This window comes from Branchiostoma floridae, chromosome 4 (genome assembly GCF_000003815.2).
Source record: "Branchiostoma floridae strain S238N-H82 chromosome 4, Bfl_VNyyK, whole genome shotgun sequence".
Lineage (NCBI taxonomy): Eukaryota > Metazoa > Chordata > Leptocardii > Amphioxiformes > Branchiostomatidae > Branchiostoma > Branchiostoma floridae.
The window spans coordinates 18446982-18474621 of record NC_049982.1 but is presented as its reverse complement, the minus strand read 5'-3'; the positions used below and the strand labels follow the sequence as shown (position 1 = coordinate 18474621).

Below are 27640 nucleotides of genomic sequence, written 5' to 3'. Positions count from 1 at the left end.
GGAGTGATTACCATAAAAGGAAAAGTAGGCGGAGCCTATTCTAAGACGTTAGCCCACCATCTGCCCGTATGTTTGTGAATGGCGGCGTTACGCGAGACGGCAGGAATGCTAGCGGCTGTGTTTGCCCCTGTCTCCCGGTGAACCACGCTAAACAACCACGCCTCTAGAGTCACAACCACCAACGTACAAGTACACGGAACAAGATGGCGCCGCGGTATGAGTTAAGCACGTAACGTTCACGCCAGAAAAAGTGTGGAGAAATTCGCGTCATGTTGAAGAAAGAGACCGCTATCTGAGAGACGCCTTCGGAAGATTTCCCGAACGTTTTTGCCACCTGAGAAGCTGAAATGTTTCCCTATCTAACGTTACGTGGACTGCCTCACGTCTTTCTCATCTTGTGGATATTCGGCTGGGCCGGTGGACAGAGCACAATTTCCTCAGGTAAGGCAGGAAATATCATTCCTTAAGGGGGTGGGGGGCGAACAGGCTGCCGTGGCGTCTATGGTCGCACAAAGCTCGGGACAAGGTCCACAAGCCCGGGTGTTCGTGTGCTCTAATCCCCCAGGGACGGGGTTTTTGTAATGGATAAACCATAACCTTTACAAGACAGGCGTCCAGGGAATCCCAACAAGCCTCAGAGGATATTACGATGATCTCATTCAAACTAGAAAGCTTTGAATGGAAAAATAAAGGAAAGACAAGGTTGTTTGTGCTGGGGACACTTAATTATTGTAACGTTTAAACCCCAACCAAAGAGGTTATATAACCTTGCACCGACTGATATGATCTGGTCTGGTCTGATGTGAATAGTTAAAGCTTTAAACATCTGAAAAATCTATCTCAAAAGATCTAGAAATTTTAAAAATGAAAAATTCGAGAAAGGGATTTGTTAGAGAAATAAGCAAACTGAGTAAAATGTCATCATTGTACCCTATACCCGAGATGGAAATTTAGGAGTGATAACTCTGTTTTAATTAGTCTGTGACCAGACCCTCTGGTCGACAGACTTTTAGTTTTGTCACGTTTACGCGCGTTCGCAGCTGTATCTGTATGTTCCCGTTGTCTGAATTCTATGTGGTTTGGCAGGTCCTTTGTACTGAGGTTGACGATGATGCACGTGAACTTTTTTTTGCGGCAGGTGGTTTTATTATGGATTTTATAAAAATAACACCCCTACAATTTGTTCGTCTTGCGGTGTTTTGGTCCAGATCCTCTGTATGTGGGTCATGGTACGTTGGAATTTGTCAAGCAGATGCGTGGTGTTACCTGATCGTCAAAGTTATTCGCGTTCGCATCGGTATCTGCATGTTCCCGTTGTCGCATACGTACGTTGTTTGGCAGGTCATCTGCACTGAGGTTGACGATGATGCACGTTGTTTTTTTTGGTTGTTTTTGCGGCAGTTGGTTTTATTAGGGACGCAATAAAAATAACACCCCTACAAAATGTTCATCTTTCGGTGTATTAGTCCAGATCCCCTGTATATGGGTCATGCTGTAATTGAGATATTGCAAGCAGATGCGTGATGTTCTCTGGTCGTCAATGTAACGCGCGTTCGCATCTATATCTGCATGTTCCCGTTGTCGCATACGTTTGTGGTTTGGCAGGTTCTCTACACATAGTTGGACGATGATGCAAGGTGTTTAATTTTTTCGGCAGCTGTTTTTATTATGTATGTAATAATTTCAGAAATCACCCCTGCAAATTGTACGTTTCACAGTGTATTGGCCCATGTCTGCATATGGTGCCCGTTGAGGTAATTGGGTATAGTTAAGCAGATGCGCGATATGTGCAAGAATTTTACGCGCGTTTGCTTTCTACCTCTTATTCAACAAGTTTATCCGTACTACTTTATGTACCAGCATCATGGACCCCGGGATTCACCCATTAACACTGTGTCATGCTACCTTATGGCTTCACACTAGTTAAAAACTTATCGCACAGTTCATCATCAACAGCTGTGTGTTATCGTATGTGGGACATGGGAACCGACATCTAATGTTCCACTAATGACCCTGTCAATCAAATACCTCCTGTCGCCGTTTGCAATGAAGCGTGTAAGAATTCTCGTCCCAAATGAAGTTTAGCCATATTATATTCCCGGACTTCGACTAAGAAACATCAAGGTCCTATTCCGTGCTTCATACTTATTACGTCCATAACAGAAACATGTTAATACTTGGTGCGTTTGTCAGTCTGCCTGTCGGTCTTGTAGGTGTGTCTGTGTGTGAATGTGCCTGTGTATTAGAGTAGACCATCCGGTAACTTATCGTCACCATATCTTTTTGACTTTGGCCACATGTTATCTCACAATCCATACCTGTTTAGTAAGATTCACATGACACAGAAATATTAGGCAACTTTAGATACAACGATATATCTAACACCATGAAAAGAATCATATAGGATATAAGCACAACGTCACACACCAAAGAAGACAAAACAACCAACATATACCAGACCGACGTCACAGACTATGTTACCTACGGTCACTTGTTTTTATTACCTTTTAATACAGACCACCTGTTAACACGTTTAAAGCCAAGTAATTACAGATTTCTTGAGGATTTCATGTAATTTTGTATGTTTTTGAATGGGGCTTTCACGCCAGTGTGGTACAGTGAGAACATTTCATATCTCTTTTTTGGTTCAAATGATAAACCGCTTTCCTTTTCATCATCATTTGTTGCCATTTTTATCAGCATCTGAGACTCTGGTTCATAAACAATATCAACTGCTAGTAATATAACGTTACATGTACTTCTTTAATATGACTAGTCTGGGCTTGTTTTTGCTCAGTACGCAGACCAATTTGAATGAAGGGTTAGCTCTACCAATGTGGCAGACTAATCCAAGTAACGTTGTTCACTTGAATTCAAAATGTCTGCTGGATTAATTTGTTAGCAAGAAGTATTAACTGCCCAATACTTAACGTTAAAAGCGTATTCAAACGTGGATGTAAAAAGTAAAACATCCATGTAGTTTATTGCTGTGCAGCAGGGTAATGAATTAATGAATGGTGACTTAATTTCACATTTTTGCCACACTTCTTTAAGTACAGGTCTGTCACTTATACAAGCATATCTTTTTCTTATAAACATGTTGAACAGATACAGTCAACAGATACAAACTAAAAGTCACTACTGTATCATGATTTTAGTTGTCATCCTTTTTATGGGCTTTTTAATGGGGAATAAGTGAGTGATGACAACTTCAGAGGAAGTCACATTGGTCAAAAAATGCGGTAGCAGCCAAAATGAAAGACCTTGATGCAAGTACACATGATTTTTGTAATGGAAGCTGTGCACAGCTAACAGTTTCCTCATCCCTTTACATCGCTCGTTTACAGCGATTGCAGTTACTCACATTGTTTCTAGCTGTTAGTACCGTTGCTTTGTGTGTCATAGATCAGGCATCGATAAGTTTGACAAAGTAGTGTGCGTACGTTAGATTTTTATTGATTTATTTAACCGTTAGGCAGACCTGCAGTCTGTGTAGGTTAAATTCTCAGGCATAGTTTCAGCAGCGTTCTGTTGCCATGACACGATTTAGAATTAGCCCTTTGTGCAGTTTGCAAATTGTCTGCAAGATAACGCCCCAAGTGTATGCACAAATTTGTCCAAATTCGAAATTAATGGGTTGAGCCAGACCTTGACTGAACACTGGGAATCATTGCCTAGTAAATCTATAATGTGGCAGATGTTGCATCCTATCCTATGTTAACTGAAAACTCAATTAATTTCTGACACTTGTTAAATTAACTTTGAGTAGTGTACTGACCCGATCAACACTATTTATCTATAATTATATAGTATTCATTTTTTTTCCATTCATTCCATCTCGAAGACAACAGAATGTCACGATGACCTATAATATATGACTTTGAAAATGATTACAGTACAGATGTACTTTCACAATGCTTTGGCACAGCCATAAAGATGTATCCCCAAATAGCATTGGCATACAGTTTAATTAAAAGTTCAGTCATTATAATTTACATGTACAATATTTCTATGGAAGAAGAAGACTTGTGCAGCCAGAAGCCTACTAGTACGTCAGTGGGACAATCACCATTTCTGTAGGCGACTTCTCACCATTAGTTAACTCCTTGCTAAAACCAACAAAAGACTTTTCCATGCTAATGATGTTTGTGTACCAGCAGGTAATTCAGTTATGTGAGGAAACTCAATAGCCAGAGTTGCAGCTTTTGTTCAAACTCAACAAGGGGAAAATGAGTTCTTATGTCCCCACAGAAAGTTAGAGGAGCAGGTGTAAGCAGCACTAGCCAGCAGTGCATGGAGGTTTTCTGTAATGAAACTACCTTGATGTATATGCACATATTTCTCAACACCTGTAGACCATTTGTGTAAAAAAACACTCATCCGGTGCAGTCAATTACTGATTATATCTTGTAAATGCAGTTAAACCCAGCTTTACATTATGCAACTTATATACAAGTGACCACTTGTACATAAGGACCATCTGCCCAATTGGACCATCCCTCAAGTTAGAAATAGATTTTATTCCCACTGCGTGGCATCGCACAATCGAGCGTTGAGAATTTTGTCCATATAAGGCCCAAGTGGTCTTCTCGAGCAGTTTAGACTATGGTAAAAACTGTCATAAATGTGTTTTAGCCCAGTCTTCAGAAAATTTTTGTAGCTCGAAGTAGGAAAGGTGGTTTTATATCTTGAAGTTGAATACAATTAGTCTGCTGAAAAAAATCCAATTCCCAAAATGAAACTTTCACCTTTCTGTCTGTCTCACAAAGACAGTGGAGCTATGTCTAACTGTCCTTATAAATCCCTTGGGTACAGAAAGGTGTGGGATAAGCGTTGTTGCATGCTAGAGTCAAATTAGTCTGTACAGCCCCTATATCTCCTTCAGACATTACCAACTGTACCATAAATTATTCATACTCTGATGTGTATTGCCTACAGTCATATCATTCTGATGTCAATAGATATTTAAGGTCGAAACGTTTCAGTCATTTGATATCATTCATGCATCACATTCAGGTCATTTACCCTTTAAGCTTTATTGTGGTGTGTTGAGGCTGATGGGGTTTTGAATCAAACTTGATATTTGAAAGATACGGATTCAGTATGAGAAATGCATGTAGAAATTCTGCAAGAAAGAAAGTTGTACACTGAGTATGATTGCTACTGAATATAATTGTGGCATGCTCCTCAGATTATTAAATCATTTATGATTTTCACTGGTGCAAGGACTTTCATTGAAAGCTTATTATTATTGGTTACCAGTTACTTTTTCCAGGTGGTATTTTTCTGAATATCCTAGATGATTCAAGTTAAGCCTTTGTAAAGCACAAGTGGTCATGAGTCCCTTTTGTACCCAAGACAAGCAGGTTAGTTTGTACTGGCAGCTGGCTGTGAAGGGCCCAGTCAAGCAGAACAGCGTTCTTTAAACCCTTGTTGCTAAGGAACTTTGCGCACATGGAGATTTAACAAGGCCTGCATTTTGACTTGTTGCCAGATTCTATGAAAGACTGTTTTTCTATATCAAAGCAGATATTTGTTGGCATAGAACTTGCATAACTCAAACGGGAGTAAGCCATCTTTGATTTGAATATTCTAAGCATGATTGTTTTGTTTTTTTCTTCTTAATTGTAGAAAGGTCATTGTCAGTTTTGTGGGAGTTTATTCTAGACCACAGCTCACAATACTCCACATTTTGATAAGCTGGTTTTGCTAACTTATGGTACAAATGTTCCATAGTGAACAGAGTTCTGGAATAAGGATATGTCTCTGTTGAGCAAACATTTGTTAGTCATTGGTGGACTAAGTATTACGTCATGACCTGATGTGTATATATAGTACAAAATACACATTGTACCAGTCACCCGGCATCACAGTACACTTGAAAGCTTGACACCTTATGTTTGTCCGAGATAGTTTTGTCAATTTTTTTGAGGTGCGAATATTGGATTGGAGCCTGGTAGTAAATCAAGTGGAACCATGGCCATGTGTATATCATTCTACTGGTAATGATTTGAGTGCAGATAGTGCTCTCTAATGATAAATGTGAGTCTTATTTTAGTAACTCAGCAGTTTTCAAATAGAGCCCATATTTCAGACCTCCAGCTCTATTGATAGATACAAATGACAAGGTTTTGACATTTACACAATTACAGTTGCCAGTTATAATATTTATGTCCACTATAGCTAAAAGGTGTCAGACTTACATTTATGTAGCAAATTGCTTTGTGTCTGAAAACTTGCAGTACTAATATCCTTTGTTGAGCTTTTCTGAACACAATATATCTGCATATTTTGACTGCATTTGATAAATACTTACAAGGCCTTTTTAGCAAGTAGTACTGCACCAGCAATTTTTGCCCGGCAATTTTTAACCTGTCAGATGGAATCTCTCAGAGACCATCCTAATAGTAATACTGACTCCTTTATCATTTACCGGTATGCACTTTTTCAATACAAACTTTTTATAGGCTCCAACTCAGTCAGTAATCCAAGGTTGAAAACACATTTTTTATCAATAGCTGGACAAAGTACCTGTACTCATTGACTTATTGATTGATTGAGATATGGAGCTTAAGGATTGGGGTGGGAAATTAGATCTATAGCTAAGATGTGGTTTATGCATGTCTATTTTTTTGTGCAGTCACACATACTGTCACAATGGCTTATGCCTGCCACGGAATTCCCTCATCAATTTTGCTCCCGATTGTTTGCCAATAGGGGCCCTGTTGTATTTTTTATGATACCATTGTTAAGAGCCTACACCTTAAATCTATTGTTCTGACCTGTGTTATCAGTGCACCTGCTATTGCTGAGTATAAGGCTTCAGTCCAGTTATACTTATAGCCGTACGGTTTATGTTAATCTTCAGGTCAAACTGCTGTTAACAAGTGATATTTACTAGTATCATTGGTCTTATGATGCCACAGTTTTTAACTGGTACATATGTAGCACTAGTAAAACTAGTATTGCTTGTTATTCCAAGAGTACTACATTTGTAGTAAGGCAATAAATTATTTTTGGTACAAAAAATGTAAGTTAAACTACTGGAAATTTGCTGTTGAACATGAGCTGTTTGGGAGACTTTTTCATAGTGCAAAAGCCTTACATAATCTCAACAGGCACTGGCTATATTTCATGGAGAAACAAATTAAACATTAATATCAACCTGTATAATAACTTTAAAAACATTTGCCTAGGCTGTCGGGGGACAGCAGACAATCAACTGGATAGTGACTGAACCAAATGATAAACAAATGTAAAGTCGAGTTTACTGTAGTCAGGTAGTAGAAAAAGTGCACAAGCTGTCCAATAGAATTGCAACCAAGTTCTCACAAACAGATTCCTCCTTCCTTGTCTTGCAAGCTGTTGTCAGTATCAAACAACAACAATGAGTCCATATATATCATGCACAGGAACTATGACATTCTAAGTTTGTGTGCCATGTGTTACACTCTGATTGTGTTCTTGTCATAGCCACTGAAACATAAAGATGATGAATATTCTTTAGCACAAAAGTTTATTGTCAATCTCCATATGCCATGTGTTACATGTTATATGGTCAAATTCAATAGCCAATCTCAATGGACATTTTGCACTTCTAACATTACTTTCCTGAGTAACTATCTGGCCATTCCGAATCTGAAATACTTTTCATGCCTTGGTACACTACTCAACTAAGGGATGTATTTGAATATCTAGACTTCCAATTTTAATGATCAATACTTCTCTTAGAAATATAGATATTTCCATTCAAAAATTTTCAGATGATTTTAGTGCTTTCACAAATTGTCTTAAGATATCAGACTTCACACACTACCTACCTAATGTGTTGATAATATGTTATCATTTTGGAGGATATCATATATAAGATTTTCCAGATTGTGCAAATATCAAAACATGGGGCAAAATTTTTCATATTCATAATATATGATATAGATTTTGTGCACAATTTTTTTTACACTTGTCAACTTCATTAACAAGGCATCCTTTCTTTCTTTCTGCAGATGCTGGTGTGAACTCAACCTCGGTGGCTGGTCCATCAAGTTCAACCCTGCAGCCCTCGCCAAGTAGTCTAGGTGGCTCTTCTCTTAGTTTTAGTGTGGAACCAGTTGTAACGTCCATTCCAACAGTTGAAACTGCTTCAGACAGCCAAGCTGCCTCAGTATCACCCAGCAGTACTTTTCCTTCAAATTCTCAGAGTGCTTTGTCGCCAACATTTATACCAACCGAAAGCAATGTAGACTTCTCAGCCATTTCATTGGGCATTTTAGATTTTGCAAGTACCATGGCAACATCTGATACTAGATCCAGTATGTCAGGCACAACAACGATGCTGGATCCATCACCAACTATTTCAGTTTTAGAAATATCACCAGTAACAGCTACGCCATCGTTGTCAGTAGGGGTAGATCTGAAACAAACAACAACAAGTGTGTTGCCAAGTTTGACTTTGAGTGGCAGTTTTTCATCAGCCAGAACTCTAACCATTGTGCCATCCTCTCCATCAGAAATGTCCACACAATCAGCACTGACATCAGCCATGAGCTCGAACACTGCTGTGAGACCACAGGATACGGTAAGCCCGAGTGTGGCGTTGGTTTCCGCTATCTCACCAAGTGTGGATTCTACTGCACGGCTGTTCAGTGATGTTGAGTTGAGCTCTAGTTTGGAGCCATCAAAGACTTTAAGTGCAAGTTTGAGCAGTGTGTTGAGCTTTTTGCCATCAGTTGTGTTATCTACAGCATCTCCTAACACAAGTTCAAGTGTGCTGTTATCTGTGTTTGAGAGTTTGCAACCTTCTGGCAGTTTTGTGTCTGACTCTGTGAGTACGCCTGCAGCAACAGCAGTAACTATGCCGGACAGTGCTGCCTTTTCAAGCTCTAAAAGTTTTGCAGTGGCTTTTTCTTCTAGTGATATGCCAGCACAGATCACAGTAACTCCAGCATCAGTTATGAACACTGTGTCCACTTTGTTGCTGAATGAGACAGCAGTGCAGCCAACTAAAGTTCCATCATCTTCAATAGCTGACACTAACATAACCAGTTCCATACCAAGTGCAACATCAGTGCAGTTGACAACGACAAAGGTCTTGCTGGATTCTTCAGTTTCCTCTGGTATTCTTCCCACTATGAATCTAAGCAGTACAGCAGTGCAACCTACAGGGATACCATTCCCCTCAACAACTTTGCCATCTGAGATAACACCAAGCTTAACAATATCAAATCTAAGTGATTTTGTTATGTCTACTTCAATCATGACAAGTCTAACCATGGACACAGTAGCAAGCTCCACGAAAGTGACCACTCCAGTTTCAGTGAGTGTCGCTACTGCTACATCCATTTCATACTCAGACAACTTAACCAGCACACCAGCAGCCGAAGGACTGAATATCTCCATGACAGCTGCAGCCTCAAGCTCGTTTGCAGTAATTTCAACATCTGGATTGATATCAAGTGGAGCCACTGTGGCACTATATTCAGATATTCCCAGCCCAACTGTATCAGGTTCACTTCTAACTCTTAGTCTTACAACCCTGTCCATCAACACAACAGGAATACCTGACATTGTGGCAACACCATCGTTTGCTCTGAACTCCACTGCAGTAACTGCAAGTGAAACAAGTTCAGTTCCAGCGACAAATTTATCAACAACAGTACCTGTACCAAGCCCATCATCCAGTCCAAGCAGTGAAGCAACAAGAGTACCAAGCCCTTTCTCGACCTCAGTTACTTTGAGTAAATTAGTCCCAAGTGAAACGAGTGTAGTGAACCCATCATACATCAGCCTTACAGAAAGTTTCATGTTGAGCCTGTCAGAACTGTCAGTGCTAGAGACAGAGAGCTTGTACCAAACAACAGCCCAGTTCCCTGCCAGTACCACAGTGAGTATGCTACCCAGTGTGCCACTAACAGAATCTGTTGGCCTGTCCCTGCCTAATACAGACCCTGTCAGCTCCCTGTCCAACACAGAGACCCAAGGCATTTCAACTGTGCCTCTGTCCTCCATGTACTCATCCCCTTCCCTGTCTGAAGAGATGCTGCCCTCTTCAGTCATAACAACAATACCAGGCGATTTTGAACTGCTGTCTGTCACAAGTCTGTCAGAACTGTTTCCACTATCTGCAACAGGAACGACTGCTGGTCCCAAACTGCTGACCTCATCCCTTGTTGTTCCCTCCCTACAGCCGTCTATCTTACCACTGACAGAGTTTCCATCCATGTCTATGACAAAGACAATTGAAAACCAAATGTCTGTTTCTGTCAGCTCTGGTTTAGCAGCCACTCAACTTTCCACATCCTCTGTAGAGCCAAGTCAACCCATTTCTGACAGTTTTGATGTAGAACTACTGGAAACACTATCTTTTCCAAGCTTTGCAATGTCAGACAGTGAAATTTACATGATCACATCAAAATCAGACATGGCTGTATTAGAGACTATGGGTATTTCACGGCCTTTGAAACCCACATCTAGTTTGATTTCCAAGTCATCTCTAGCTACTGATGATGGAATCTTTGAGTCCATACATCTGTCAGAACTTTTCACCTTAGAATCGACATTCAGCCCATTTGACACAACTGTGGAACCTTCCGCATCTCCCTCTACATCTCACCAATTGTTCCAGCCCTCATCAGTCCAAAGTCTGAGCCTGCCCAGTCTATATCCTCTGACAGAGCTCTTAGGAGCAGCATCAAGTGTTTCCTCACAGCCTGTCAGAAGTAGTGTAACAACCTTACAAGACATTCCACTGATGTCTGAAACTCTCCCACTATCATCTGTGAAGACCAAGTCAGAACTTGATTCCTTTGAAACACTGTTACGTTCACCATTTGAAGACATACAGACAATATCGCAGACTGTGGACCCTCTAACCCAGTCCCTCCTAGTGGAAGAGCCCATTCCTACCAGTCATTTGCTATCAAGCATATCTACTGCAGCGGGCATTGAAGCAATAGACACTGTCTCTGTGACACTTCTGCCATCCTTGGAGCCTGCTCTATTGTCTATGTCATCTTTAGAGATCTTTCCAACCACCCCCACAGTGTTGCCTTTGGAAACTTTCTCATTGCCATTTCTACCAGTGTCTGAAAATGTATCATCAATACACCTGGCTACAAGTAGCCAGCTGCCAGAGCAATTCACTACTTTTCAATCATCTCAAACTCCATCATCTTCTGCAGTGGCTACATTGCTACCATCAGAAGTCATTTTACCAACCTCTCTGTCTCTGTTAGAGACACTTCAGCTCACGACTTTACAGGACATGGACACAACTTTATTGCCTAGTCATCTCATTTCAAAAAACATATCTTTGATAAGTCTGACAAGCGAAGCAAAACTGAACAGTACCTCATCATCAGAAATTGACTTTTCTTTGATGTCTCTTCCCACCATACAGCTGACGGACTTTCCACAGTTTTCTGACATTTCAACATCAATGTTGTCTGAACCTTTGTCGGTACCAATTCTGGCCACAAGAACTGAAATGCTGTCTTTTGCCCAACCAAGTTTGGCTGATGAAATTTCAAGCACCTTTTTTGACCAGTCTAGGACAAACACTCCGACAATGTTAGCACCATCTAATTTGTATCCTTCATCTGCTAAGCAGTCTGAGAGCAAACTAACCCAGACCCCAGACTTTGTGGACCTAGAAACTTTGTCCCTTCCAAGTTTGTACATGGCAGATACAGTATCCATCACACTGGTACAGACTGAACCATTGTCTTTTTCTGTCTCCATGGATACATCATCTCTTGAAGTATTCCCTCCAGCTGTAACCTTGCAGCCAGAGACAGCAACATATCCTATGTTGGAAACATTGTCTCCAACAAGTGCAATATCTGTCGAGACATTATTTCAGACTGTCAGCCCCTCTAAGTTGGACACCTTCATCTCAGAAACAGACACTTACCCACCATTCCTTGAAACACTGAGCTTACCTTCCATTGAAATCCTCCCTTCTGACTCCATCTCATCATCACCTACATTACAGTCTATCTCACAAGTAAGTCTTGATGAGTCCTTGTCTATGATAGCCATGCCAGATTTTAGTTTGAACTCAGTAGATTTGTCATCTGCATTCCCTGTATCAACAACTATAATGGCTACCTCAAGTTTAACAGTGCTGGACATTTCTTCCCCACTGTTACAGTTCCTGGAGAGCCTGCCAGCTTCAAGTGCTTTGCAATCCCTGGCAATCCCCGCATCCATCTTACAGAGCTCTTCTGCCGTCCCCTCTGCTACAGCAAGCCTGGGAGTGTCCAAGTCTGTAAATCTGCAGACAGAAACCGTGTCAGAAAGCCCCCCTTATCTAGAGACTCTTTCACTAGAGTTGCTTCCCTCAGAGAGCATACAGCTTACCTCTACAGCCAGTGTTCAAGATTTTAGTGCCCTTCCAAGTTCTTATACATTATCTCTGGCAAGCATTTTAACCCCATCGGAAACTGTGAGTGAAATGTCTTCACTTAGTGTTCAAAATGCTTCAGATGTTCTAAGTCCAGAGACAGTGTCATTTGTCAGTATGCAACCCACCAAATCTGTGCAGACAACTTTTATGTCCAGTCTCCAAGACTTCACACTACTACCCAGTCTAGAGACACTGTCATTGGCTGATGTGCTGTCTTCTGAAACTGCACAGATGACCAGTTCACCTCTGAAGATGACCACTGTTTTGAATACATCTATTATCTTCCCAACTCAAACAATTCAGCCAGCCATTTCTGAAATCTTTTCTGTCTTGCCTACTCTGTCAGTGTCAGATGTAGGCACGCCAACCACAAGTTTTGACGTTCTGGAGACTCTCAATGTAACAGAATCGGTACTAGACACTTCTAGTTTTCTGAGCCTGCCAGACATGCAACCTTTAACCACCTCAGTCCTGAACCTTACTGTGACTCAAACTATTACTGAAACCCCAAGTCTACCTTTCAACATGAGTAGTGTAACACTAGCACCAAGTACTCCAGACTTCACCCTATTGTCTCTGTATGACCAAAGTAGCCTAGTATCAGAAACAGTCAGTATAAATTTCACTGAGTTTCTGCTTCCATCTGACAGTCTTGTTGACTTCATGACCCCCTCTGTACCATCACTAGAATTGTCAGAGACTCCAAGCATGAGCACAAATGGATCAGTCCTACTTATGCCAAGCCAAACTATCTTCAGTGTTCCCCTGGGAAGCCCCAGCCTTGTGAGTTTCTCTGAAAGTATCCTGTTATACACTCCCACATTGACAGCCTTAGAAACATTGGCTGTTTCAAAAAATACGACCACTAGCATGGGCACAGCAAGTGAATCGATTAGTATGGGTTTGCCGTCCCTTTCTGCCCTGCCACAATCAGTGATTGCAACAACACAGCCAATGAAAACTCAGATGATTTCTAGTACACTGCAATCAGAAGCTTTGCTGCTGCCTTCTTCTGGTGCTGTGGCGGCATTGGGGACATCAGCATCTTTGGGACCATTACTGATGGGAGGAACCTCTGTAGCATCTCCAGCTGCTTCATCTGTGGTGGCAAGTGGAATGTCTTCACTTGGGACTATGTTGCAATATGAGACTACATCAGCACAGGTATTAGATGATTTGTTTTTATCTCTGTCATCTGTGCATGTGACTGAAACCATTCCACTCATGCTATCCCCAGGACAAGGAAGTCTGTCATTGCTTTCCCCATCATTTCCCGAGACCCTGACAATGCTCATGGTGACATCATTTCAAGCGATTGTCAATCAGCCAAGCATCCTTCTCTCTTCCCTCTCATCCAACACTGCTGCTCTCAACATGACTCCATCATTGTCATCCATCAATGAGCTGCCATCATTAATCACAGAAAGACTGAACCAGAATGCCTCTGGATCTGTGCTTGTGCCGTCTGTCTTGCCATCAGTGTCTGTGAATGTGTCGTTGCATGCGCTTAATTCTATGTTGCAAAGAACTGAGGATGTTCAGATCTTCACTGAGTACCAATCACAAACAGTGCCAGTGGCGACCGCAGTTATAACCAAAGCTGACGTATCTTCATTCCAGCTACAGCCACATCAATCAGCTACAGCAGTTGCAGGGAAGGGTAACACATTACAAAACAGACTCACTACAACAAAATCAAACCTTGATACACTTGACTACTTGGCTTCTAACCCTTCACTAATATTCAGTACCTCTGCTGTCATGCCATTTTCCACTAACAAATTACCACTAGTGGGGCCAACAACAAGAACTGAGATTATGAATACACTGTACCCATCAGAACACTTTCCATCCTCACTCACACTACAACAACTGCCAACTTTCCTGCCATACTTGCCAGTATCATTGGAATCAGCTGTTTCAAATATCATTTCAACATCGCCTTTACCCACAAGTCCACAGTCTTTGTTATCAGCAAGTCTTGACATGTCACACACTCAAACTTCATCTGTGTACATGGAAGCAAGTTTTCTGCCCATACAGATACTTTCAGCAACTCAGCAAACAGTGCTGTCTTACCAAACAATATCAGACACCACTGTTACTCAAGATCTGTCTCAGACAGTGACACCATCATCTACACCAGGTCCTGCACTTTCACCATCTCATCTATCCAGAAATCTGTCTTCATCATATCAACACTTCACACACTCAAGATCTGTATTTACTGCATCCAAGTCTTTCAATGTGCAATCACCCCCTCCTGCCACACCAGTTGACACTACCCTGATATATGATCATGAGTCAACTCAGCAAGTGTTTGAGACTATAGGAGATTTACAACGTACAGAAGTTACATTTACCCCAGATTTGCACTATTTTTCCTCTGTAGAAAAACTCATACCATCAGAGAAACAAACCAAGGTGGTGTCAGGAAGCATTCAATACAACCTACATCCATCTGAGACAGAACTTTTGCCTAGAACTACTAGCATACATGCAATTTATTCTTCACAAATACTGCCAAAAACATCCAATTTCAAAATGCAGTTTACAGAAGCATACTTGTCTGAACACCTGTCAGAAGCTCCCTCCTTGATTTCTCCAGGAACCTTGTCAGGTGTGCCAGCATCACTTGCTCCCATGTCAACAACTCTGAAAAACAGTGTGACAGATCAATCAGTTATCATGTCAGAGATATTTCCTATTGAGTCTCTTTCTTCTGCTGATCAACCACAAATGCTGAAAGTCACAATGCAAACCAATAGTTTCACCTCCAAGCAAAATCATCCTATAGAACCATCTACAAGTGAGTTTGCATCTGTACCGTCTGGACTACATCAGCAGCTAAAAGTCCAACCTACAAAATCATTATCTCTTGACACACAGTTGTTGCTCCTTTCACCTGAAATATTCTCACTGTCAGACGCTCTAGAAACATCTCCAATGTACCACACAACAAGTCTGACAAGCACCACCAACAGACAACCTCTTGACATTATGTCGCTTCAACTGGTATCAGATTTACCTCAATCACTTGAACTGTCTGAGACTACAATGTCGACCTTGGAAGGAAAGAGAACAAATTCTCCTGTCCTCACCGGAGCACCAAGTGCCATTTCATCTTCTTTCCTACAAGTGCCATCATCTGACATTGAAATTCCAGCCACTATCTTGCCAGAAGCAATGGTAACCTATACATTGATTCCAAAATACATTCATTCAATGACCACACACCAACATAGTCCATCCTCAATATCTGCATTGCCAATCCATCTGTCATCATCCAAGCTTCCATCAATGTCTGTTCATGTGCCGTCCTCTGCGCTTGCATCCTTGTTGCCTGTAAAGCTGTCAGCTAGCTCTGTACCAGTAGTAGTGTTGTCCGTAGTTCCTCTCTCTGCCGAAACTACTGCTTCTTTCCCAACTGGACCGTCTCTGCCTGTGCCGTCTCCTTCAAGCTTGTCTCAGCTGGAACCTCTGCCATCTTTGTCCATGCAAGTAAGTGTCTCTGTGTGTTTCTGTCATCTTGCATCCATTGCACTTGATATTTCAAACAGGACAAAAACATAGCACACATCAACCGACTAACTTCTTTTTACAGATGATTAAATTTGTCAACTTTTAAATTATTGCAGGTCTTGGAGACTGTGTCATTGCAAACATTGGATCTCAGCACATCTGAATCAAGTCTGGCTGATGGCATGACGGCAACACCCCAGCTCATCAGCTCACCATCAGGATCATCGGTTTCCATGAGCAGTGATGACTTTGAAGGGTCAGGCTCTGACCTCCCCTTCCTCTCACAAACAGTCCCAGTGCTGACCCAAACTGCATCAGCAACATCACTACAACTGAGTCCAAGCCCATCATACAGTATTGACTCTTTCAGTACAGTTGAGCCATTATCTTCCCTTGCCTCAACAGTTGCTGACACCTTGGGATCGTCAGTTCCTTCTGCAACTGTAACACCAACTGTTGTCATGACACCGTCATTACAGCCCAGCCAATCGTACATCATTGATTCATTCAGCCCTTCTTCATCATTGCAACTACTCAGCCTGACACCTTCATATACACCTGATCTTGCTTCATCTTTGTTGCCACTTCTATCAACCATATCAGTACCTGTCCTGGAGTCCTCTCCAGGCTTTGATGGGTCAGGGGATGGACCAGCAACAGACTTGATCTTCAGCTCCTCAGCCAGTGCATCGATATCAAGTCAGACACCTTCCGTCAGCCTGGACTTTATTACCCCATCTTCAACACTTGGTACATCCATCCAGCCTTCAGCAAGTGTCTCACTCTCAGCACCAAATGATACGTCTGTCACCACCAGTTCCACAATGGAGGCTACAACCAGTGTCACACCTGTGATGACCCCACTGACTGTATCCGTGTTTTCTTCTGTGGAGCCAACACCAACACCAGAAGGGTCAGGGGACTTTGAGACATCACAATTCCTCCAGCTGGAATCAACCCCGAGCATTGCCCTCAGTTCCATTCCAACATCAATTTCAAGAGCCTCCTCTAGTGTCAGCATACCAATGACAGTTTCTAGTGGTATGTCAGAAATTTTGCTAACTCCTAGCTTCAGTATGGACTTCCCTGCTTCAACAGCCTTTTTTGAGTCAACACAACAGTTTGAGGGGTCGGGGATGTCTATCACTGAAGCCTTTTCAGAAACCATGACATTCACACTAGCCACAAGTCTGGATTCCCTGACTTCAACACCAGCAATATCACCAGTGATGAGCTCATCAACTCCAATTGAAACTTCCACACCAGCTCTGTCTCCATCACCACAGGAAACAGTCACACCATCTTCATCTTTGGAAGACATTTCCTTACCTCCCTTCTCGGTGATGTCCAGCATGTTTGTGAGGTCCACATCCTTTGGAGTCCTTCCCAGTTTTACTGTAGACCTGCTCCCCTCCATGAGTACTGCTGCAGCCAGCCGCTCAGTAGGGTCTGTTGTAGTCAGCTCCACAGCAAGTGTGATGTCATCTGCCACAAGCGTAGTGTCCCAGCAAAGCTCAGTGGGAATCTCATCCAGCTCAGTTCAACCTGCATCATCAACTGCAGCATCTCCATCCCAGTCAGGGACTCCCACATCGGCCCTACAGACCACAACACTAATGTCAGCTTCACCCACGGAGTCATCAGGAAGTGCTGTTCCCAGTTCTGTTGTACCAACATTATTGCCGGTGGCATCTTCCCTGTCGTCCACTCAAGTTGCGTCGTCCACTCAAGCTGCGTCGTCCACTCAAGTCGTGTCGTCCACTCAAGTTGTGCTATCCTTGACACAGATCCCAAGTATGATAGCACCTTCTTCCACAGCAGTAGTGGTTAGCTCATCAGCAGTTGTCACAACACAAAGCCCAACCACACAGGCTCAAACCACACAGGCTCAAACAACGTCAGCACCAACGACACAGGTACCAACAACTCGGGCTCCAACAACACAAGCACCTACAACACAAGCTCCAACGACTCAACGTCCTGCAGCTACAACATTCAACTATGTCACAGCAAATCTATCTGTGGAACTGGTGCTAACCTGGGTCAATACTAGTAGCCGGGTTCTCTGTATGTGTTTCCTCACTGGAACATATTTTGTATGAGTTGATAGCTAAATTACTTTTATCACCACGACTAGAGACAGTCTAATATATACTACCTAGAATTTGTACATTTTGACTTGAACAAAATCCTTTTTCCCTTAAGACTGACATATACCACTCTGTTTATTTAAAAGTTGATGGATGTTTTTTTAGATAATCAGATAAATGATTTCTTTACTCTCTCTCCACAGTCCTGGTTATCCCCGACACTGTTGACATCACCATAGTGCAGTTTTACTTCACCATGGAGGCCAGGCTGGCACGAGCCTTTGCTAAGGCAAGGCAGAGAAAGGCTGGGATGGACGTGGCACAGAACCCTATCCTCAGGAGAAAACGAGCAGCAACATTTGAGAATGTTACTTGTCAGGTCAGAATGATACCGGAATTTATTTCTCTGCTTCACTTATAATAATAATAATTTTTTGTCACAATTTGCTTTCAAAGAGTTGGGGAGAAAGGTACTTTATTTTCTATGATCTAAAGCACTCTTTGTTAACAGCATTTTATACATCTACTTTGATATGTTTACCTCAATTTTGCAGACTTTTTTGTTCTTTTTCCTTTTCAAGTTAGAATACTAGAATCTAGAAGTAACTGTCACAAACTTCCAGTGAATTTTTAGTAATTGATTCAATTTTTGATTTTTTTCTTTCCTGTGCTTGTAGGTTATAAATGCCACGAGAGACAACTCCACAGGTAGAAATGACCATGTGACGTTGACGTACTACGTGATGTACGAGGGGGCGGCCGTCCCAGCATCACAGGCTGTGGCAGACCTGGCACTGCTGGATGAGCAGGAGGTGGCCCTGCAGCTGGGGTATTTCGTCGCTCAAACCGAAGGTAATTCTTATCTTTTTGCATTTGCATATGGCAACAGCTGGCCAAGACTGGTCCCTGGGTCAGCCAACTTGTCTTTCGAATCTAACTCACGTAACCTGTAGCATCATGTAACAGTAATCTTTGTATGATCAGATCAAAACAACATTTTGATTGAACATGTCAGTGATGGTGCTTTTTTTCCTTGTCTAATTGAAACATTTGTGCCTCTGTTTGGGGAGATAACACCTCAGCTTTATTGATTGTTCTTTATTAGAGATGGTGATAAAACATGTAAATCTCCCCTGCAGAATACCAGCCCGTTGCTGCTCCAGCCGACCCCATGTACTGGATCATAGCAGCTGTGCTGGGGCCCCTCTTCATTATCATCATCATTGTCATCTGGCTGGTGTGCTGCTGCAAACGCACCAAGCGCACGGAAATGGCACCGGACACGGTTGGCGAGCTGCAAAAGAAAGGAACACCACGGGTAAGTGTCACCTTAGCTATGACAATGGAACATGTTTTCGTAAAGAATGAAGAAAAAGCAGACAGAGTGAAGAAAGTATTAGTATCATTAAACAGATCCCAATCCATTTCAGTATTTTCATCAAGGCTAGAATTTTTTATTCCATTGACAAGATGAGACATAATTTGAATTTGATATACATCAAGTTTGCCTTTTAATTGCCAATGCCTGTTCTCTGTCAGATATTTTTGCATAGTTTATAGCAATATCAATAGGCTTTAAACAAAGACAAGTATCCATAAGTAACATGAGTCTTGCCACTGTAGGGAGTTGCCCCATCAGAGATGGAGAAGAAGGTGATGACGGACACCCTCATCCCTCCTGGCTCCTACGTGGTGAAGGTACCGGCAGAGTCACGTGATGCCCCGCCCCTGCCTGCACGACGCGGACAGCCTGCTCAACCCAGACGGTCTGCCAAGACTAAGGACAGGCGACAGAAGTCATCCAAGCGCAGACACACAAAAAGGTGTGGCCAGTGTAAATATATTTGTGAGAAGGCCTAAGTCTACACAGTCATAATGACTTGTATCAATACACAGCTTTTATTTATGTTTCGCAGTGAATTGTGAAAAAATGTCAACACTACCATTGTGACGGTTTTGATGTTTTTTTTTTGTTTTTTTGTAGAAATTTTCATTGAAAACTTATGCTCATTTTTCGAAATGTCTTTTGCTGTAGAAGATCAACAGAAGAATCAGAGGACAGTTCCTTCACAAGTGTGACAGAGCGGAGCAGCAAGCCCAGGTCCAAGAAATCTCCAGAATCCTTGCTGGAATCTGACACTGGGGGTACGTAAATAGGAGTGTCTTAACCTTCGTTTCTCTAACTTTCCGTACTGTACGGCACCCATAGACTAGAGTACCAATGTTTAATGTAGTAATAAATTATGACAAACACAGCAAGTGAATTGAAATTATTGTGGTGACAAAGTAAGGAACTCTTGCTTGACTTCAGATCTATGACTGATCTTTGCATGGAAGTGTAGTTATCAAAGTTGATGCATATATAACAATTTCGTTAGATATCGCTAATTGATGACTCTCCATTCCTTTGTACAGATGACTTTCCATCAGATGCAGGCTCCAAGGCAGGGCTGTTTGAACACGTGGCCAAACTTTCGGCAGTTATTGAGCCGACGCCCCAGAAGCCGGCCTCCCGTGCCTTCCACTCGTCGGTCCACCCCATCAAGTTCCCGCCCCTCCGCACTCCCCTGGTCACAGACAGGCTCAGGGAGTCCATCAAGGAAAACCAACAGGTCTGCTTACTTTTCCCATTTCTTTGTGAGTGGATATGTCATGTCTTACTGGTGATCTGAGAAGGAATTATACGTTAGATATCCATGAGAGTTGGCCTGTCATGTCTCATTAGTGTTATCTGGAGGCCTGTTGGCAATGACATAATTAAGTTATTACCATAGGAAATAAACCATTTGCACAATATCTTTATTTTCTTACAATGTGCTATTGGACATCAGTATTATGTTAAAGAAGTTGAGGATGTCCATTCTATTTTACTCATACAATGTAATAAGAAGCAAAGCATTATTTGTTCTAAATGTGTATCTAATTTGCACCCACCACTCCAGCTGTCCCAGTCCATGCGACAGAAGGCGGACATTGAACACTGGCGAAACAAACAGCTCCAGAGGGAACGGTCGCTACGCAGGAAGCCGTCCTCACCCAGGGGAGGGTACGAACACACGGCGGTGGGAGATACGAAGGACCAGCGGCGTGCGTACAAGAGAGCACAGCAACAGATAGACTCAGTCCTGGAACCTAGCAGCCAGATACCTGCACTACTGGAGCCATCCAGAAGGTGGGGCTTCATGAGTTGATGTATGATGTACATGTTATTTGATTTTGCAATAGAATATCCATCTTGTTTTATTTTGCACTTTCACAGTAGCTCTTGTCTTGGTGTTTTTGATGCCAACAGAACATGTAAAATTTGTGTTTATCAGGAGGAGGATGAAGCGGCCCCACAAGAGGCACGGCAGCCATGACATACAGGGGGTGACCTCGCCCCATGACCCTGAGCTCGCCATGCAGTTTGGGCAGCAGCCACAGGGTGTCTACAGGCCCATGAACGGTGTGCCACCACTGGGGCCTCAGCCACCAATGCCTGTAAGCTCAGAAATTATATTATACAATTATAGTAACTTGTACATGCAATAAACAATCCAAACCATCTCCATGCACTAAATGGTATTTTTCTCCATCTTAGCCTTAAAGGGGCATTCCACTCCAGAAGGGAGTGTTATTTTCCAATAGATAATGTATCAATGAATACATGATCTGCCGACCTTTTGTGGAATTCCACTTGTGGCGAATTATGCAACGTGTGTTTGTAAAACAATATGACACTCACTAAACCCATGCAGACCCTACCCATGTATTCCCTATACGTGTAGACACTTCCTTTGTCGTGAATATTTTCGGCATAAATGAGGGGCGCTTAGCACACCAAGAAGGTCAATTGTTCACAAGATATCAAAGAACACTATCTAGACGTGTTTTTCTTAGCGCCCCTGAAATTATCCTAACCAACCTCCTTGTCCTAACTTAAGTCAGGCACATTGTATTCAGCTATTGGCTGAGATTGATTTAATTTAATTAGAGGGTACTTGGGGAGTTTTGTAGAAGACTGAATGCTTTTTGATGCGCTTGGGGCTAATGGCTTCTCTTTCGTATAATGGTACATAGCATACATTTGTCACTTCTACAATTAATATCTATCGGAAAATAACAGTCCCGTCTGGAGTGGAATGCCCCTTTAAACTAAAGGCTGACAACATTAGTAAATGTTGTTTGACAGTATTTTTTTTGGTGATGGCATTTGAAATTTGTATATCAGTGCAGTGGCTGAGTGGGTAGAGTGTTTGCCTTGCATTTGGTAGACAGTGAGTTCAATCCCCAGCCATGTCATGATCATCCCCAAAACTACTGAAACTAGAGATGGGTGCCACCCTATGCACCATCTGGTGCAGGAAGGACTTTAACTCTGATTTGGAATTTAAGAAAGGCATATCCATTATGATAGTCCTAAAAGGTACATGTATGTGTGTGACAGCGGTCTGTATCCAAATGTACTTTCCGACCAGAATTGTTGGCGTTTATTCTCTTGTCGCAGACACCCCTCTCCCCAGATGATATTGGTCCATTAGAGTTCAGGTTACGGAATACGGTAGGCTGATGTGGATGGCCCCTCATTATATAATCGGTGAAAGATGCACGCAGACGTAACACATATGGTGTTATTACATATATAAGGGTTGTCACAGAAATATTGGTATTCCACTAGATTAACAGCAAATCTTTATAACAACATTAACACTGATGATTTCCAGGTGATGCATGAAAGGTATTGGGTCTCCAATGTTATACACCAGTGAAGTCTCACAATGTCATATATACGTGAATGATATCAAGTCCTCAAACTCATGTATGTGTGTGATGTACTACAGGCTGAATCTGAAGGACGGTCGGTAGAGGATGAGTCCTACACTGAAAGTGACCCTGAGACCATGCCGATCAGTCAGGCGCGAGAGCGAATTCACCAGCTACTAGATGAGGCCTTCTCGCTCATCTCGCCCAGCATTGCCCCACGCAACTCTGTGGCCCCTGCTCCTAACGTCACGACAGTGCAGCCCGTCCAGAGCGCGCCGCAGTACGCACAGCCTGCTGCATACATGACGGTAAGTAAAAGCCAGAATTTTATGTTAGACTTTTTCATCTTTCATGTTTTAACAACTGTATTAACAATGGAAAAACATGCCCTGTAGTCATGAATTATGTGATTTTCTGTCCAGCCCCAGGCAGCCTACCCCCAGGATGTCCGCACCCCCCAGGGCCCTGTCCCACCCCCGGCTCACGGTCGGGCGTCCACCGCTGGCCCACGGGCACGGAGGAGATTCAACGGGCAGTCAGCCTCCAGCTCCGACAGGTGGGTGGGGTGATGCTGCTTAGAATTACATGCGCAAAAAATGTGCATTACATTGAATGTTCACGTAGCTTTTCAGGAAGGGGATGCTTGAATCTGTATGCCAATATTTGGATTTACTGTTCCACAGTAGCATAGCACTGACATTACATTACATTTCCATGATACAGTGCTTCCTTATTTATTCATTTACCAGTTTGGCTATTACAGACATACAACCAGGCCTGCACAACTAGCCAATGGCCATTACAAAGGGCTTGTCTCATAGCATTACTTCCTGGGGATGCGTTCCTGGAAGTGTGGTACCTGACGTGTGTAGTAATTCCCATTGCAGGGAGCCATCAGGAGAGCAGCCCCTGTTCACCCGCCAGCCCACGGTGGTGTTCAGTCCTGAGCAGTACCAGCAGGCAGCGGCAGGCAGGGCACCGGCACCTGACCCACGGGGTGAGCACCTGTCAGCTTCTGTCTGATAGAGAACTGGGCTTACCTGGTCTCATGGTGATGTTTTGTGCAGTACTCCATTCGATCATTGTGTAGTGAAACAAGAATCAGACCTTCCTGGTTTTGAATATGTACTTGTAGCAAATCTTGGCAAGATATTATAATGATTTCTTATCACAGGAAATTTTGATAATCTTATTGAGATTTAATAAGAAGTTTCTAAGATGAACTACTTCTGATCAGTAAATACATTGTGGTTACTTGGATTTTTTTGCTTAGCCACTTAGGTAAATGAAGCCATCTGCTAACTAGCAGCAACCTTTATTGCCCTTCCCTCAGCACGAACATCCCAGGCTGCCCCTGCCAGTGTAAACATGGGCACCCCACAGCAGCCCCTGTTCGTGACCCCCGTGCAGCAGAGGCCGGATGGGTCGGGTGGTGTCCTGTGGAGCCTGTACAACGCTGAGGATGAGGTGGCCAAAATGTCACCAACCAGAGAACCAGTATGTATCCAGTGATGTGTAACTATACTTAATGTGTTGATAGAAAACTTACTGCAGGCTTATGTCACCTGTGACTTTTGCCTATTATGATATAAAAAAAAACTACTGACAGCTCTGCATGTTTGGATGCAAAGGTTTTTTCCTCAGTACTTCATTGGTAGCTAGTACAGTGTATGTTCAGGAGAAAAGGGCATTCTGACAATGAATATTACTGGACTAAAGAGGACTCTACACCTCAATATGATGATTACAAATACAATTTCAATATTCAAAGATTTTGATGTGTATCAATTCAGCAGACCAGGTATGTGTCAACAGAGCAATGTGGTTTACTGTATTTGGAAGTCATTTATCCATGACAGCGGTCTGTATCCAAGACGTTAGTGTACTTTCTGACCAGAATTGTTGGTGTTCACTCTCTTGTCGCAGACACCCCTCTCCCCAGATGATATTGGTCCATTAGAGTTCAGGTTACGGAATACGGTAGGCTGATGCGGATGGCCCCTCATTGTACAATTGGTGAAAGATGCACACAAAAGTAACACATACATATATGGTGTAATAATTGTTTAATGGATTGGGCTACTACATACATAAAGGTTATGTCTTTTTTGTTGTCACAGAAATATTGGTATTCCACAAAATTAACAGCAAATCTTTATAACAACATTAACATTGAAGATCTCCAGGTGGTGCATGAAAGGTATTGGGTCTCCAATGTTATACACCAGTGTAGTCACACAATGTCATGTATATCAGCTCTTAATCTAACACCATTTTCTATCAGTGAAAATATAATAAAGACCAAAAAACACCATTTTCTCCACTTCAACTACAAAACATTGTAACACACGCCTAAAGTCGCTTCACTGGCGTCCAATTCCAAAATATTTCTTTCTGTACAAATACCAACTCTGTAAATGTTTCTTTCTTCCCACAGGCGAGTCTACCTGGCGGTCTAGATGCCTCCCCTTTCCTGTCTCGTCTCCAGTCCACCCCCATGACCCGCACATCCTCCCTCCCCAGTGTGACCCCTCCCCACCTCACCCCCTCCCAGACTACCACCTTCCCTGCACCCTCTCCAATTGGGCAATCAGGATATGGCAGTCCCTTCATCGGCCAACCAGGGTCCAGCCCCAGCAGCCAACCAGGAATGAGAACTCTTGGCCAATCTGCATTCACCCCAGTGAGAAGTTCCCCAGGCTCTGACCAATCAGGAGCAGGATCCAACCCTCCCAGCCAATTAGATGACAGCAGATTGAGACCTGGACAGGATCCAGATGCAGATGAGGTTGACATTATGAGTGGCATCCGTACAGGGGATTCTGCACAACCACTTATACAGGCCATCAAGGAGGAACTCAAAAGACTTTCTGGAAAGACACCAGTAACAACTTTATAACTGACAAGTGTCTAGTGCTGGCTACAATTATCAAAGTTTTGTAGAAACGAAATATACGTAATATGCATTGCTAACTATATTCTTGTATTTTGTACAGACTTGAGGATGTAAAATGTTTCAACTCATAGATTGTATAAGTGACCACTGTTTGTAGTTTGTTCCAAGAAAGTTTAAACAGTTTATTACATATTGTGATAGCTCTGTGATGTTTTAGGCAGTGAGTAGAGAATTTGATATTTACAGATTCATCACATGTACAATCCAGGCAACAAAAAATAGGCACCAAGTCCTCTTTAATGTTTAGATGGCTTCAGTATCTATAGATTTTTTTCAGGTTTCTGTAAGAACAGAGATAAAAGTTTTGCTAACTAAGGGCACTGCAAATTTTGTGACTATTTATATTTCAGCCATACCATAGGTATGGTGAAATATATTGTATTCGTAATGTTTCTTTCTTTCTTTCTTTCTCCTGTCAAATCTTCAAATCGAATCAACTCCGCCATTTTTTAACCGATTGACTTGAAATTTGGCACAAAGGTAGAGTAAGCCAATACCCCTAGGTGTTTTTTTCATTTTTTTCATATCTACCTTTAAAATGATTTTATTGAGGTTTTTGTCAATTTTTATGTATATTTCGGGCTCCTGTACCCTGGTATTACACCCGAATGACATGAAATTTGGTACAGAGGTGCCTTGATCATATGCTCACCTAGATTCAATAACAGTTTGGGCATACGGTACAACAAAATGCTTAATTTTGCGATTTTTGGCCATTTTTTTACCAAAAAAGGACATTTTTGGCTCCTGTAGCCTCGTTTTACAACCAAATGATCTGAAATTTGGTATAAAAGTGCCCTTTAATTATATGCACGTAAATTCAATAAAAGTTTTCCCATACGGTACAACAAAATGCTTAATTTTGCGATTTTTGGCCATTTTTTGACCAAAAAAAGGACATTTTTGGCTCCTGTAGCCTCGTTTTACAACCAAATGATCTGAAATTTGGTATAAAAGTGCCCTTCAATTATGTGCACATAAATTCAATAAAAGTTTTCCCATACGGTACAACAAAATGCTTAATTTTGCGATTTTATGGCCATTTTTTGACAAAATTTGGACATTTTTGGCTCCTGTTCCCTCGATTTACAACCTAATGACCCGTAAATTGGTAAAGGGGTGCTCTAGATATCTATTCAAATGACCCATGTATAATTTTTGGCATGGACCACTTTAAAATGATATATTTGGGATTTTTTTGGCCATTTTCCAATGGCCAAAGGGGTCCACGACCTCAAGACCTATTGTTGCATGAGGGAGATGGCTGAAATATGCTGTATTTGCTCTCAAGCAAATGTCGGCCTTTCTAGTTAATTTATACTTTCATGTGACTCTTAAAATATTGCAGATTGAATTATGACAGCTTGTAACATGATCCTTTGTATTTCTGCTACTTAATTTCTAAAGTAGTTGTAAATTTTTATGAAATGTATTTAGGCATGTATACTTAAAGATTATATGTATGACAAAAGAATTATTTTGAAAATATGTGATTTCTGTTATGAAGAATTATTTTAAAACCTTGCTTTAAGGTAGTAAATTGCATGTGAGCTGTGGGGTGCTATTGGCATGTCCATAAATCACTTGTACCTGCATGCACATAAACTAACACATTTTTGCCTGATATTTGCATGTATGAACCGACAATGACAACATTATTGGGTGTTTGTGGTCATATTAGGATGTTATCTTACAGGTGTTTTCCAGAGTGCCTGTTTTACAATACCTTGGTATAGAAAGTATGGGATGCCCATTGTTCCAGGTATGCCAGATGGCTGATGGACTTACATTCAGTTGTGTCTATTTTAGCATCTTCTAGCATTTATTTATGGATTGTGTGCATGTATGATATTATGGATAATGTCTACTCCGTAGTGCCTCTCAACTAGTCATAAAGTGGTGCTTTCTGTAGTGTAATATGCCACC

General features: G+C 42.0%; 1 protein-coding gene across 1 annotated transcript; it reads left to right on the top strand.

Moving 5' to 3' along the window:
• Positions 1–44: 44 nt before the first annotated feature.
• LOC118414022 (UPF0606 protein KIAA1549-like) lies at positions 45–26051 on the top strand. The gene is made up of 18 exons (XM_035817748.1): positions 45–441; positions 8004–8075; positions 8508–8575; positions 16042–17975; positions 18217–18394; positions 18693–18867; positions 19155–19333; positions 19639–19838; positions 20048–20160; positions 20431–20627; positions 20958–21187; positions 21333–21495; positions 22836–23066; positions 23181–23314; positions 23646–23755; positions 24092–24255; positions 24685–24738; positions 25196–26051. The coding sequence occupies exons 1-18, from the start codon at positions 348–350 to the stop codon at positions 25655–25657; spliced, it is 4758 nt and encodes a 1585-aa protein (XP_035673641.1). The 5' UTR covers positions 45–347; the 3' UTR covers positions 25658–26051.
• The last annotated feature ends 1589 nt before the right edge of the window (positions 26052–27640 follow it).